The sequence below is a fragment of the Labrus bergylta genome, chromosome 9 (assembly GCF_963930695.1).
Source record: "Labrus bergylta chromosome 9, fLabBer1.1, whole genome shotgun sequence".
In the NCBI taxonomy this organism is placed as follows: domain Eukaryota; kingdom Metazoa; phylum Chordata; class Actinopteri; order Labriformes; family Labridae; genus Labrus; species Labrus bergylta.
Window position 1 is genome coordinate 16,103,642 of NC_089203.1, and position 14,095 is coordinate 16,117,736.

At 43.5% G+C, this 14,095-nt stretch overlaps 3 protein-coding genes across 48 annotated transcripts in view; all 3 read right to left on the reverse strand.

Annotated features, from left to right (window-relative positions):
• LOC109979913 (protocadherin gamma-A11-like) overlaps positions 1-14,095 on the reverse strand; it is a 312,688-nt gene that overhangs the window by 23,240 nt on the left and 275,353 nt on the right. The gene's annotated exons all lie outside the window — the stretch shown is intronic.
• LOC114920716 (protocadherin gamma-C5-like) lies at positions 3,691-7,084 on the reverse strand. Its single transcript, XM_065958675.1, has one exon. The coding sequence runs from the start codon at positions 6,258-6,260 to the stop codon at positions 3,747-3,749; it is 2,514 nt and encodes an 837-aa protein (XP_065814747.1). The 5' UTR covers positions 6,261-7,084; the 3' UTR covers positions 3,691-3,746.
• On the reverse strand, positions 8,006-14,046 carry LOC114920715 (uncharacterized). The gene is made up of 3 exons (XM_065958715.1): positions 11,396-14,046; positions 10,746-10,773; positions 8,006-10,593 (listed from the first exon to the last, which is right to left on the reverse strand). The coding sequence occupies exons 1-3, from the start codon at positions 13,847-13,849 to the stop codon at positions 8,021-8,023; spliced, it is 5,055 nt and encodes a 1,684-aa protein (XP_065814787.1). The 5' UTR covers positions 13,850-14,046; the 3' UTR covers positions 8,006-8,020.

A 14,095-nucleotide genomic window follows, 5' to 3' on the forward strand; every position in this document is an offset into this window, starting at 1 on the left:
GTTCAAAGTCGCTGTCCATCCCTGAGGTGCTGAAACGTTCATCTCGAAAAGCTGGTCTACATGATAGAAAAACGTCTCTCCAGGTGCAATAATAAGGTTTAAGTTAACAGTTTAGCACTTTTAATGTATTTAAAAAAAGATTCTAATTTAAAATGTATCCATTTATAATGCATATATTATATATTGAGTGTTTGTTGAATAACCTTGTTGGGATTTTTTTGTGTACAAACAAATACCTTTGGGTTAACAGTAGCACATACAAAACGGTATAAACGGTCTATTCTTTTTTCCGAGTCTCTGCTCACCTGCTGGCTCTCAAAGGTCCAGGTGCTGTCGGGTAAAGACGCATCCAGGACACTGATGACCTCCTTAAAGTCAGTGGTGCTGCTGGGTTTAATCAGAGTGAAATCACTGTACTCTGACATAGGAGACATACAGGACCTGAAGGACTGACTCTGAGACAACATGTCTCCTCCCAGGACCTCCACGTACTTTATAGGTCCATCAGTGTTGAGCTGAAGCTGCAGGTTTCTGTTGGGGTTCTTGTAATCGTCACAGTCGCTCTGTCTCGTGCAGCAACTCGCGCTGCTTCTGCTGTTTCTGATGCATTTCACCGCTAAGATGAGAAAAGTCACCAGAGACAGCACGGAAATCGAGGCCAGAGAGAGGATCAAATAAAGGGTGATTCTGCCAGTTTTCTTGCTGGGCTCGACCGCTTTCTGTCGGAGGTCTAAAATGGGCTCATGGAGACCGTCCTCCAGCAGGATGGACACCGTGACGGTGGCTGACTGGACCGGTTCGCCGTCGTCCTTGATCTCTATAAGCAGCCTCTGAGAGGAGTCGTCCTGCTCGGACACAGCGCGTTTAGTCCTCACCTCCCCTGTGTACAGATTGACAGTGAACAGAGAGGCGTCTGTGGCCTCCGACACTTTGTAGGAGATCCACGCATTGTGGCCCGAGTCTGCGTCCACGGCTGTCACCTTAGTAATCAGGTGACCCGCTTTAGCCGAGCGGGGCATCCTCTGATGAGAGAGGGAGCCCATGGCAGCGGAGGAGGGGTAAATAACAGCGGGGGCATTGTCGTTCTGGTCCAGGATAAAAACATGGACAGTGGCGTTGCTGCTGAGAGAAGGAGAGCCCTGGTCCTTTGCCTGAACCTGAATCTGAAACACCTTCAGTTTCTCATAGTCAAACGAGTGCATGCTGTAGATGCTGCCGTTATCTGAGTTAATGTAAACATACGAGGACACAGAAACGTCCTGCACTTTAGAGTCCAGTATAGAGTAAGAGATTTTGGCGTTTTCACCAGAATCCAGGTCAGATGCTGATACTGAGTACAGGATAGAGCCTGGTACTCCATTCTCTTTTAAATACACATTATAGGAGGGCTGAGTGAATACAGGAGGGTTGTCATTCACATCAGTTATGGTGACAGGTATAGTTTTCTTAGTGGTCAGTGGAGGTGAGCCTGAATCAGTGGCTGTTATCTCAATATTATACTCTGGGAAATTCTCTCTGTCTAATGGACCACTGGTAAGCAGCTCGTAGTTATTAGAAAATGATGGTTTAAGAGAAAAAGGAGAACCTTTACGAAGCTGCAAAGTCACTTTACCGTTAACTCCAGAGTCAAGATCTCGAGCACTGATCAAAGCCACTACTGTTCCACTTAATGCGTCTTCACGCACATGGCTGGGTTTAGACGTGAGCACAATTTCTGGAGCATTATCATTTATGTCCTCTACGTCCAAATGAATACGGCAGTCACCCTCCATTTCCGGAGTGCCGTTGTCTTTTGCAGTAATATCGATCAGGTAGGATGTTGTACTCTCATAATCTAATGCGCCTCTTAAAACAATTTCTCCCGTCTTTTCGTTTATTTCAAATGTTGATGACACTAAGTCTGGAGTGCGAGACCCAAAGGAATATTTGACTTCACCATTAAGACCCTCATCAGCATCCGTAGCTGTCAGTTTGATCACAAAGGTTCCTTTGGTACTGTTTTCCTTCATAGAAACCTTGTACTCATTTTCATTAAATACTGGAAAATTGTCGTTAATATCAAGTACAGTGATTATTATCTTGCAGGTCCCCGATTTGACCGGGTTTCCTCCATCTAACGCTGTCAACATTAATTCATGCTGTGCATTCTTTTCACGGTCTAATGGCTTCTCTAAAACTAGTTCTGGGACAGCTCTACCATTTTTCGTGTCTTTGAGTTTGAGAGAAAAATAATCATTTCTGCTTAAAGAGTAGGTTTTCAAGGAATTGCTTCCAACATCAGGATCCTGCGCGCTCTCCAAAGAAAAGCGTTTGCCAAGAGTCACTGATTCTGGTATTTTAAGATGTATCTCCTGGGTTAAAAAACTAGGAGAATTGTCATTTATGTCTCGTATTTCCACTTCAATTCGATGAGACTGTAAAGGATCTTCAATTACAACCTGCAGAGGTAGAACACAGCTGGCGCTTTGTCCACACAAAGCCTCTCTGTCTAGTCGGTCATTTACTATCAGCTCGCCCTTCCCCGCATCCACACTGAAATACTGCTTACCAGCCTCAGAGGCGACACGCAGCCTTCGCTCAAAAATCTCTGATAGTCCCAAACCCAGGTCTTTGGCAATATTTCCTACCACAGAGCCCTGTTTCAGCTCCTCCGGGATGCTGTAACGAGTCTGTCCGTATATTGTAGTCCACAAGAGAAAGAAATGATGCCACCAGAGCGCCTGCCATCTCCAGTCTCGGTATCCTATTGTCTTTGTCATCCTTGGTCCGCTTTTAAAAACTTATTCCAATCGAGATCTTGTAAATAATAATCGTATAATGCCAATATCAGGAAGAGTCCTTAAAGAAAACCTGCCACAGTGTAAGAGCATGGTTGTAAGCTGTAATTCATTTATCTATATCTTTAAAAAACGAGCTCAGTGCTGTCTCTCTCCTCGAGCTCTTCCATTCTAAGTGTTAAAGCGCTAAGGCTGCATGGGGGCAGGGACTAGATTGCTTTGTACAATTCTGATTCCTATTGGTGCACAGCATCTATATCCGCCATCCAATGAGAGAGGAACCGATCGACACTCTTAAAGTGGCAGCATCTATTCTGCGTGGGAGCCTTCATGCAGGGTGATTGTTACAAAGTCTACTGAATATCAATCACTGTGATAAAAAATGGGTTCATGGCAAACATAAAATAAACATCACAGCCTGTATACAGCCAGAGTCTCATGTTAATTAAGGTTTTAATAATATTGAAAAATAAAAATAAAAAAACAATAAGCATAAAACATAAAATAAATCTTTAGTGCTGATAAAAAAGAGTAAATAAATCAGCACCGTTCAGCGTTCAGACGTCACATGATCATGATTGAATCTCACAGTCGCTGTCCGCTATGGTGGTGCTGAATTGTTCACATGTTTGCATTCAATGCCTAAGTCTCTAAAAACGGCGATTTTTAACTTATCTGTGAAGACTACGTACGTCAAATTTATTTTCCGAACTTTGAAATCTGATTTATAAAACAGACAATGAAAATTGTGTCGCAGAGGAACTATGTACTGAAATAGACAAACAGAAAATAGTTTAAGAGAGACAGCCGATTGATTGAGATATATATATATATATATATATAGAGAGAGAGAGAGAGAGAGAGAGAGAGAGAGAGAGAGAGAGAGAGAGAGAGAGAGAGAAAGAAAGAAAGAAAGAAAGAAAATAGAATGTTTTTTTCCACTGTTGATTGATTTTAATAAAACTATGATTAGATCCTGATCGAAATAAAAGGCAAAATACTAAGACACATGATTATTTCTCTGCTCACCTGCTGGCTCTCAAAGGTCCAGGTGCTGTCGGGTAAAGACGCATCCAGGACACTGATGACCTCCTTAAAGTCAGTGGTGCTGCTGGGTTTAATCAGAGTGAAATCACTGTACTCTGACATAGGAGACATACAGGACCTGAAGGACTGACTCTGAGTCAACATGTCTCCTCCCAGGACCTCCACGTACTTTATAGGTCCATCAGTGTTGAGCTGAAGCTGCAGGTTTCTGTTGGGGTTCTTGTAATCGTCAAAGTCACTCTGTCTCGTGCAACAACTCGCGCTGCTTCTGCTGTTCCTGATGCATTTCACCGCTAAGATGAGAAAAGTCACCAGAGACAGCACGGAAATCGAGGCCAGAGAGAGGATCAAATAAAGGGTGATTCTGCCGGTTTTCTTGCTGGGCTCGACCGCTTTCTGTCGGAGGTCTAAGATGGGCTCATGGAGACCGTCCTCCAGCAGGATGGACACCGTGACGGTGGCTGACTGGACCGGTTCGCCGTCGTCCTTGATCTCTATAAGCAGCCTCTGAGAGGAGTCGTCCTGCTCGGACACAGCGCGTTTAGTCCTCACCTCCCCTGTGTACAGATTGACAGTGAACAGAGAGGCGTCTGTGGCCTCCGACACTTTGTAGGAGATCCACGCATTGTGGCCCGAGTCTGCGTCCACGGCCGTCACCTTAGTAACCAGGTGACCCGCTTTAGCCGAGCGGGGCATCCTCTGGTGAGAGAGGGAGCCCATGGCAGCGGAGGAGGGGTAAATAACAGCGGGGGCATTGTCGTTCTGATCCAGGATAAAAACATGGACAGTGGTGTTGCTGCTGAGAGAAGGAGAGCCCTGGTCCTTTGCCTGAACCTGAATCTGAAACACCTTCAGTTTCTCATAGTCAAACGAGTGCATGCTGTAGATGCTGCCGTTATCTGAGTTAATGTAAACATAAGAGGACACAGAAACGTCCTGCACTTTAGAGTCCAGTATAGAGTAAGAGATTTTGGCGTTTTCACCAGAATCCAGGTCAGATGCTGATACTGAGTACAGGATAGAGCCTGGTACTCCATTCTCTTTTAAATACACATTATAGGAGGGCTGAGTGAATACAGGAGGGTTGTCATTCACATCAGTGATGACGACAGGTATACTTTTCTTACTGGACAGAGGAGGAGAGCCTGAGTCAGTGGCTGTTATCTCAATATTATACTCTGAGAAACTCTCTCTGTCTAAAGGAGCACTGGTAAGCAGCTCGTAGTTATTAGAAAATGATGGTTTAAGAGTAAAGGGGGAGCCTTTAGGAAGCTGCAACGTCACTTTACCGTTATCACCAGAGTCAAGATCTCGAGCACTGATCAAAGCCACTACTGTCCCACTTCGGGAGTCTTCGGGCACAGAAGAGGGTTTTGAGGTCATAATAATTTCTGGGGCGTTATCATTTACGTCTAAGACATCCACCTGCACACTGCAGTGGCCCTCCATTTTTGGGAAGCCTTTATCTTTTGCACTTATATCTATTCGATATGAACTTTGACTTTCATGGTCCAGTTGGTTTTTCAGAAATATTTCTCCCGTAAAAGGATCTATGTGAAATAATGATATCACTGATGACGGTGTGTGAATGCCAAGCGAGTATTCAATTTCTCCATTTGGACCTTCATCTATGTCATTGGCTTTTGTTGTAAGTACAAAGGAGCCGTTTGCACTGTTCTCTTGAACAGAAACTTTATACAATGTGTTTTCAAATAATGGCACATTATCATTATTATCAAGAACATTTACGATTATTTTTGAAGTCCCTGACTTAACTGGATTGCCTCCATCCATAGCAGTAAGAAATAAATTGTGAATAGCTTTTTTCTCGCGATCCAAGGACTTATTCAAAACCAATTCCGGTATTTTTCTTCCATTTTCAATTTCTTTAACTTTTAAAGTGAAGCATTCATCTTTGCTCAGTGTGTAGGTCTTCAAACCGTTGCTCCCAACATCGGGATCCTCTGCACTCTCTAAGGGAAAACGCACACCTAAAACGGTGGACTCAGCTATTTCTATTATATGCTCACTTTTGAGAAAACTCGGAGAATTGTCATTCACGTCCCTTACTTCCACTTCAATTCGATGTAACTGAAGTGGGCTTTCTATTACAACCTGCAGAGGTAGAACACAGCTGGCGCTTTGTCCACATAATGCCTCTCTGTCTATTCTGTCATTGACTACCAGCTCGCCCTTCCCCGCATCCACACTGAAATACTGCTTACCAGCCTCAGAGGCGACACGCAGCTTACGCTCAAAAATGTCAGACAGTCCCAAACCCAGATCTTTGGCTAGATTTCCAACCAAAGAGCCCCTTTCCAGCTCCTCCGGGATGCTGTAACGAGTCTGTCCGTCTACTGTAGTCCACAAGAGAAAGAAATGATGCCACCAGAGCGCCTGCCATCTCCAGTCTCGGTATCCAATTCTCTTTGTCATCCCCGGTCCGTTACAATATGATCTTATTCACCATCAAAATACTGTTCATAGTAACAATACTCAGTGTGAATATCCAGCAAAGGTAAATTGGTCGTATTCCAAAACCTCCGATTTCTTGACATCATGAGATGCAAGTGAAATGTATTTTATTCCATCCGAGTGTTCAAAAGCATCATCCTCTCATCTCGGGCTCGAAGCAACGTACTGGCTACAGAGGGAAGGATGGGTGGGGGAGGGAGTAGATCTCTTTGTACAACTCCGAATGCTATTGGTGCACAGTATCTAACCTTCATCCAATAAGCTCGAAACATCAAAGTCTCCTACTTCTGCAGTCCCAGCAGGGCAAATTCAAAATGCTATAAAACTGCACAATGGGGTCGCTTATTTCAGAAGCAAATTACATACAATTGGAGGCGTTTAACACAAAAAGGAGAAATTCCTTCAACAAATACTGCAAATACAAATCATATAGCTATTTCTGTAGTTAAATTCGTCTTCATTTTTGAGGAATTTTGATAACACAAATCCACAATTAAAGAAGAACTTAACGAATTGAAACACCCGATTTTTAGTACAGTTTCGATTTTGGTGAAATATGTGAGAGTATACAGTAGTTTACTGTTAGAATTGTATCAAATGTTTATTGTGTTTACTTATTTTTCTGGTTGCTGAAATCAGACAATCACCTTTTCACAAAACACATGCTCTGATAAGACACCTTCACTTACTAAAGTCAGGAGGCAACTCAGAAAACATGATATGTCCGTAGCAGCATGACAAATTTGTGATGCTGATGTAACTTTCCGACAATGATTAGAAACTGCTCAACATCGATTTATTTATTGTCAGTATGATCTTGATTTATTCCTCACTCGTTCCCTTGTATGTATTGACATTTTGCTGTGTCAAAATTAATATTAGCTAGCTTTTTCCGAAGAACACAAGACGCTATGTCATTGTGCGTCTACCAAGTTGGGTTACGTGTGTAGATTTAAAATGACTAAGAGAAAGAAAAAAGAAAAATACATTTCTTTAAAATATTTAGAACATATAGACCGGATTGTGCTGCTTAAGAAGTTTGTGTGCATCCTAAAGCAAATACCAACAGGGCAGTGGCAATAAAGAAAAAGGTTTACTCTCTGCTCGTCTGCTTGATCTCGAAGGTCAAGCCACAGGTAATCGTGTAAATTTAATTGAACAAAGATCAGCTTTTTCAATGGCTAAGACTTGTGATGCGTTAATGTCTGCTTTAACATCCCTTAAATCAATCAATCAATCAATCAATCAATCAATCAACATTTAATACAGTGCCAATTCAAAACAAATATCATGTAAAGACACTTTACAAAAAGAGCAGGTCTAGACCTTACTCTTTGTAAGTTATTTTGTGAAATAAGTGTAAAGACAAAATACGAATTAAGTGAGTCATTAATGAATGATGCATTGCCATTGTTAGACGTTGAGTAAAGATGATCAAAAGGAACCTATCGCGAAATCTTTATGCCTAATCGGACAGTGTTGCTGTCCATTACTGTGCTGCTGAAACGCACGGTTAAAAAGCTTCAAGTAAAACAAGTAAAAGCTCCCAAGATAGAAAAAACTGTTTTCTTTGGATTCTTCTTTCAGGAGTTTGTTTCAATTAGGTGAATATTTGAAGATGGAATAGTTAAACACATTTGTTATTGTGATTTGGATATGTGCTAAAAAGGTGTTGCATTATCTGCAGTAACTGCAACTGAAGAAAAAAAAAGGGGGGTATGTTATAGTTTGTTCGTCACTCTGCTCACCTGCTGGCTCTCAAAGGTCCAGGTGCTGTCGGGTAAAGACGCATCCAGGACACTGATGACCTCCTTAAAGTCAGTGGTGCTGCTGGGTTTAATCAGAGTGAAATCACTGTACTCTGACATAGGAGACATACAGGACCTGAAGGACTGACTCTGAGACAACATGTCTCCTCCCAGGACCTCCACGTACTTTATAGGTCCATCAGTGTTGAGCTGAAGCTGCAGGTTTCTGTTGGGGTTCTTGTAATCGTCACAGTCACTCTGTCTCGTGCAGCAACTCGCGCTGCTTCTGCTGTTCCTGATGCATTTCACCGCTAAGATGAGAAAAGTCACCAGAGACAGCACGGAAATCGAGGCCAGAGAGAGGATCAAATAAAGGGTGATTCTGCCAGTTTTCTTGCTGGGCTCGAACGCTTTCTGACGAAGGTCTAAGATGGGCTCATGGAGACCGTCCTCCAGCAGGATGGACACCGTGACGGTGGCTGACTGGACCGGTTCCCCGTCGTCCTTGATCTCTATAAGCAGCCTCTGAGAGGAGTCGTCCTGCTCGGACACAGCGCGTTTAGTCCTCACCTCTCCTGTGTACAGATTGACAGTGAACAGAGAGGCGTCTGTGGCCTCCGACACTTTGTAGGAGATCCACGCGTTGTGGCCCGAGTCTGCGTCCACGGCTGTCACCTTAGTAACCAGGTGACCCGCTTTAGCCGAGCGGGGCATCCTCTGATGAGAGAGGGAGCCCATGGCAGCGGAGGAGGGGTAAATAACAGCGGGGGCATTGTCGTTCTGGTCCAGGATAAAAACATGGACAGTGGCGTTGCTGCTGAGAGAAGGAGAGCCCTGGTCCTTTGCCTGAACCTGAATCTGAAACACCTTCAGTTTCTCATAGTCAAACGAGTGCATGCTGTAGATGCTGCCGTTATCTGAGTTAATGTAAACATAAGAGGACACAGAAACGTCCTGCACTTTAGAGTCCAGTATAGAATAGGATATTTTGGCGTTTTCACCAGAATCCAGGTCAGATGCTGATACTGAGTACAGGATAGAGCCTGGTACTCCATTCTCTTTTAAATACACATTATAGGAGGGCTGAGTGAATACAGGAGGGTTGTCATTCACATCAGTGATGGTGACAGGTATAGTTTTCTTACTGGACAGAGGAGGAGAGCCTGAGTCAGTGGCTGTTATCTCAATATTATACTCTGAGAAACTCTCTCTCTCTAATGGGCCACTGGTAAGCAGCTCGTAGTTATTAGAAAATGATGGTTTAAGAGAAAAAGGAGAACCTTTACGAAGCTGTAATCTCACTTTACCGTTATCACCGGAGTCAAGATCTCGAGCACTAATTAAAGCCACCACTGTGCCACTTGGTGCGTCCTCGCGCACAGGACTGGGTTTAGATGTAAGTACTATTTCTGGAGCATTATCATTTATGTCCTCTACGTCCACCTGAACGCGACAATGTCCCTCCATTTCGGGAGTGCCGTTGTCTTTTGCAGTAATATCGATCAGGTAGGATGTTGTACTCTCATAATCTAATGCTCCTCTTAAAACAATTTCTCCCGTCTTTTCGTTTATTTCAAATGTTGATGACACTAAGTCTGGAGTGCGAGACCCAAAGGAATATTTGACTTCACCATTAAGACCCTCATCAGCATCCGTAGCTGTAAGTTTGACCACAAAGGTTCCTTTGGTACTGTTTTCCTTCATAGAAACCTTGTACTCATGTTCACTGAATATTGGGAAATTGTCGTTAATATCAAGTACAGTGATTGTAATCTTGCAGGTCCCCGATTTGACCGGGTTTCCTCCATCTAACGCTGTCAACATTAATTCATGCTGTGCATTCTTTTCACGGTCTAATGGCTTCTCTAAAACTAGTTCTGGGACAGGTCTACCATTTTTCGTGTCTTTGAGTTTGAGAGAAAAATAATCGTTTTTGCTTAAAGAGTAGGTTTTCAAGGAATTGCTTCCAACATCAGGATCCTGCGCGCTCTCCAATGGGAAACGGGTACCCACGGCTGCTAATTCTGCTAATTTTAAAGATAATTCACTTGAAAGGAAACTAGGAGAATTGTCATTTATGTCTCGTATTTCCACTTCAATTCGATGAGACTGTAAAGGGTCTTCAATAACAACCTGCAGAGGTAGAACACAGCTGGCGCTTTGTCCACACAAAGCCTCTCTGTCTAGTCGGTCATTTACTACCAGCTCGCCCTTCCCCGAATCCACGCTGAAATACTGCTTACCGGCCTCAGAGGCGACACGCAGCCTTCGCTCAAAAATCTCTGATAGTCCCAGACCCAGATCTTTGGCAATATTTCCTACCACAGAGCCCTGTTTCAGCTCCTCCGGGATGCTGTAACGAGTCTGTCCGTCTATTGTAGTCCACAAGAGAAAGAAATGATGCCAAAATAGCGCCTGCCATCTCCAGTCTCGGTATCCTATTGTCTTTGTCATCCTTGGTCCGCTTTTAAATATGTATTCCAATCGAGATCTTGTAAATAATAATTGTATAATCCCGAATATCAGGAAATGTATCCAAATAAAGCCTTACACAGTGTAAGAGCATGGTTGTAAACTGTAATTCATATATCTACATCTTAAAAAAACGAGCTCAGTGCTGTCTCTCTCCTCGAGCTCTTCCATTCTAAGTGTTACAGCGCTAAGGCTGCATGGGGGCAGGGACTAGATTGCTTTGTACAATTCTGATTCCTATTGGTGCACAGCATCTATATCCACCATCCAATGAGAGGGGAACCGATCGACACTCTTAAAGTGGCAGCATCTATTCTGCGTGGGAGCCTTCATGCAGGGTGATCTTTACAAAATCTAATGAATATCAATCACTGTGATAAAAAACGCGTCCATCGCAAATATATTAAAAACATGGCAGCCTCTATTCATTCAGAGCCTCATGTTAATCGAGTATTTAATTATATAGAAAATAAAAAACAAACAATAAGCACAAACATGAAAGTAATCTATAGTGATGATAATAAAGAGTAAATAAATCAGGAGCGTTCAGACGTCACATGACCAGAGCTGAATCTCACAATCGCTGTCCGCTATGGTGGTGCTGAATTGTTCACATGGTTCACATTAAAAAGTAGGCAATGAAAATTGTGTCGTAAAAACTATGTTTTTAAATATACAAACAGAAAGTAGTCCAATAGAGAAGGACGAAAGATAGACAGATAGATAGATAGATAGATAGATAGATAGATAGATAGATAGATAGATAGAACTGTTTATTGAGTTCCATAAAACGATGATTAGATCCCTAACGAAATAACAAGTGACAATGCAGATTTCTTCCCAATTAGGCAGATCGATTATTATTTATATGCTCACCTGCTGACTCTCAAAGGTCCAGGTGCTGTCGGGTAAAGACGCATCCAGGACACTGATGACCTCCTTAAAGTCAGTGGTGCTGCTGGGTTTAATCAGAGTGAAATCACTGTACTCTGACATGGGAGACATACAGGACCTGAAGGACTGACTCTGAGACAACATGTCTCCTCCCAGGACCTCCACGTACTTTATAGGTCCATCAGTGTTGAGCTGAAGCTGCAGGTTTCTGTTGGGGTTCTTGTAATCGTCACAGTCACTCTGTCTCGTGCAACAACTCGCGCTGCTTCTGCTGTTCCTGATGCATTTCACCGCTAAGATGAGAAAAGTCACCAGAGACAGCACGGAAATCGAGGCCAGAGAGAGGATCAAATAAAGGGTGATTCTGCCAGTTTTCTTGCTGGGCTCGAACGCTTTCTGACGAAGGTCTAAGATGGGCTCATGGAGACCGTCCTCCAGCAGGATGGACACCGTGACGGTGGCTGACTGGACCGGTTCCCCGTCGTCCTTGATCTCTATAAGCAGCCTCTGAGAGGAGTCGTCCTGCTCGGACACAGCGCGTTTAGTCCTCACCTCCCCTGTGTACAGATTGACAGTGAACAGAGAGGCGTCTGTGGCCTCCGACACTTTGTAGGAGATCCACGCGTTGTGGCCCGAGTCTGCGTCCACGGCCGTCACCTTAGTAACCAGGTGACCCGCTTTAGCCGAGCGGGGCATCCTCTGATGAGAGAGGGAGCCCATGGCAGCGGAGGAGGGGTAAATAACAGCGGGGGCATTGTCGTTCTGGTCCAGGATAAAAACATGGACAGTGGTGTTGCTGCTGAGAGAAGGAGAGCCCTGGTCCTTTGCCTGAACCTGAATCTGAAACACCTTCAGTTTCTCATAGTCAAACGAGTGCATGCTGTAGATGCTGCCGTTATCTGAGTTAATGTAAACATAAGAGGACACAGAAACGTCCTGCACTTTAGAGTCCAGTATAGAGTAAGAGATTTTGGCGTTTTCACCAGAATCCAGGTCAGATGCTGATACTGAGTACAGGATAGAGCCTGGTACTCCATTCTCTTTTAAATACACATTATAGGAGGGCTGAGTGAATACAGGAGGGTTGTCATTCACATCAGTGATGGTGACAGGTATACTTTTCTTACTGGAGAGAGGAGGAGAGCCTGAATCAGTGGCTGTTATCTCAATATTATACTCTGAGAAACTCTCTCTCTCTAATGGGCCACTGGTAAGCAGCTCGTAGTTATTAGAAAATGATGGTTTAAGAGAAAAAGGAGAACCTTTACGAAGCTGTAATCTCACTTTACCGTTATCACCGGAGTCAAGATCTCGAGCACTGATCAAAGCCACCACTGTGCCACTTGGTGCGTCCTCGCGCACAGGACTGGGTTTAGACATAAGTACTATTTCTGGAGCATTATCATTTATGTCCTCTACGTCCACCTGAACGCGACAATGTCCCTCCATTTCGGGAGTGCCGTTGTCTTTTGCAGTAATATCGATCAGGTAGGATGTTGTACTCTCATAATCTAATGCTCCTCTTAAAACAATTTCTCCCGTCTTTTCGTTTATTTCAAATGTTGATGACACTAAGTCTGGAGTGCGAGACCCAAAGGAATATTTGACTTCACCATTAAGACCCTCATCAGCATCCGTAGCTGTAAGTTTGACCACAAAGGTTCCTTTGGTACTGTTTTCCTTCAAAGAAGCCTTGTACTCATGTTCACTGAATATTGGGAAATTGTCATTATTATCAAGTACAGTGATTGTAATCTTGCAGGTCCCCGATTTGACCGGGTTTCCTCCATCTAACGCTGTCAACATTAATTGGTGCTGTGCATTCTTTTCACGGTCTAATGGCTTCTCTAAAACTAGTTCTGGGACAGCTCTACCATTTTTCGTGTCTTTGAGTTTGAGAGAAAAATAATCGTTTCTGCTTAAAGAGTAGGTTTTCAAGGAATTGCTTCCAACATCAGGATCTTGCGCGCTCTCCAATGGGAAACGGGTACCCACGGCTGCTGATTCTGCTAATTTTAAAGATAATTCACTTGAAAGGAAACTAGGAGAATTGTCATTTATGTCACGTATTTCCACTTCAATTCGATGAGACTGTAAAGGATTTTCAATCAAAACCTGCAGAGGTAGAACACAGCTGGCGCTTTGTCCACACAAAGCCTCTCTGTCTAGTCGGTCATTTACTATCAGCTCGCCCTTCTCCGAATCCACGCTGAAATACTGCTTACCAGCCTCAGAGGCGACACGCAGCCTTCGCTCAAAAATCTCTGATAGTCCCAGACCCAGATCTTTGGCAATATTTCCTACCACAGAGCCCTGTTTCAGCTCCTCCGGGATGCTGTAACGAGTCTGTCCGTATATTGTAGTCCACAAGAGAAAGAAATGATGCCACCAGAGCGCCTGCCATCTCCAGTCTCGGTATCCTATTGTCTTTGTCATCCTTGGTCCGCTTTTAAATATGTATTCCAATCGAGATCTTGTAAATAATAATTGTATAATCCCGAATATCAGGAAATGTATCCAAATAAAGCCTTACACAGTGTAAGAGCATGGTTGTAAACTGTAATTCATATATCTACATCTTTAAAAAACGAGCTCAGTGCTGTCTCTCTCCTCGAGCTCTTCCATTCTAAGTGTTACAGCGCTAAGGCTGCATGGGGGCAGGGACTAGATTGCTTTGTACAA

Bases quoted from the DNA above. Each gene is read 5' to 3' on its own strand.
- LOC114920716 (XM_065958675.1), bottom strand. From the start codon at position 6,260: ATGACAAAGAGAATTGGATACCGAGACTGGAGATGGCAGGCGCTCTGG.
- LOC114920715 (XM_065958715.1), bottom strand. From the start codon at position 13,849: ATGACAAAGACAATAGGATACCGAGACTGGAGATGGCAGGCGCTCTGG. The intron at 10,774-11,395 runs GTGAGCATATAA...TGGTGGATATAG, and splicing joins GGACCTTTGAGAGTCAGCAG to ATGCTGTGCACCAATAGGAA. The intron at 10,594-10,745 runs GTACAAAGCAAT...ACACTGTGTAAG, and splicing joins CACCAATAGGAATCAGAATT to GCTTTATTTGGATACATTTC.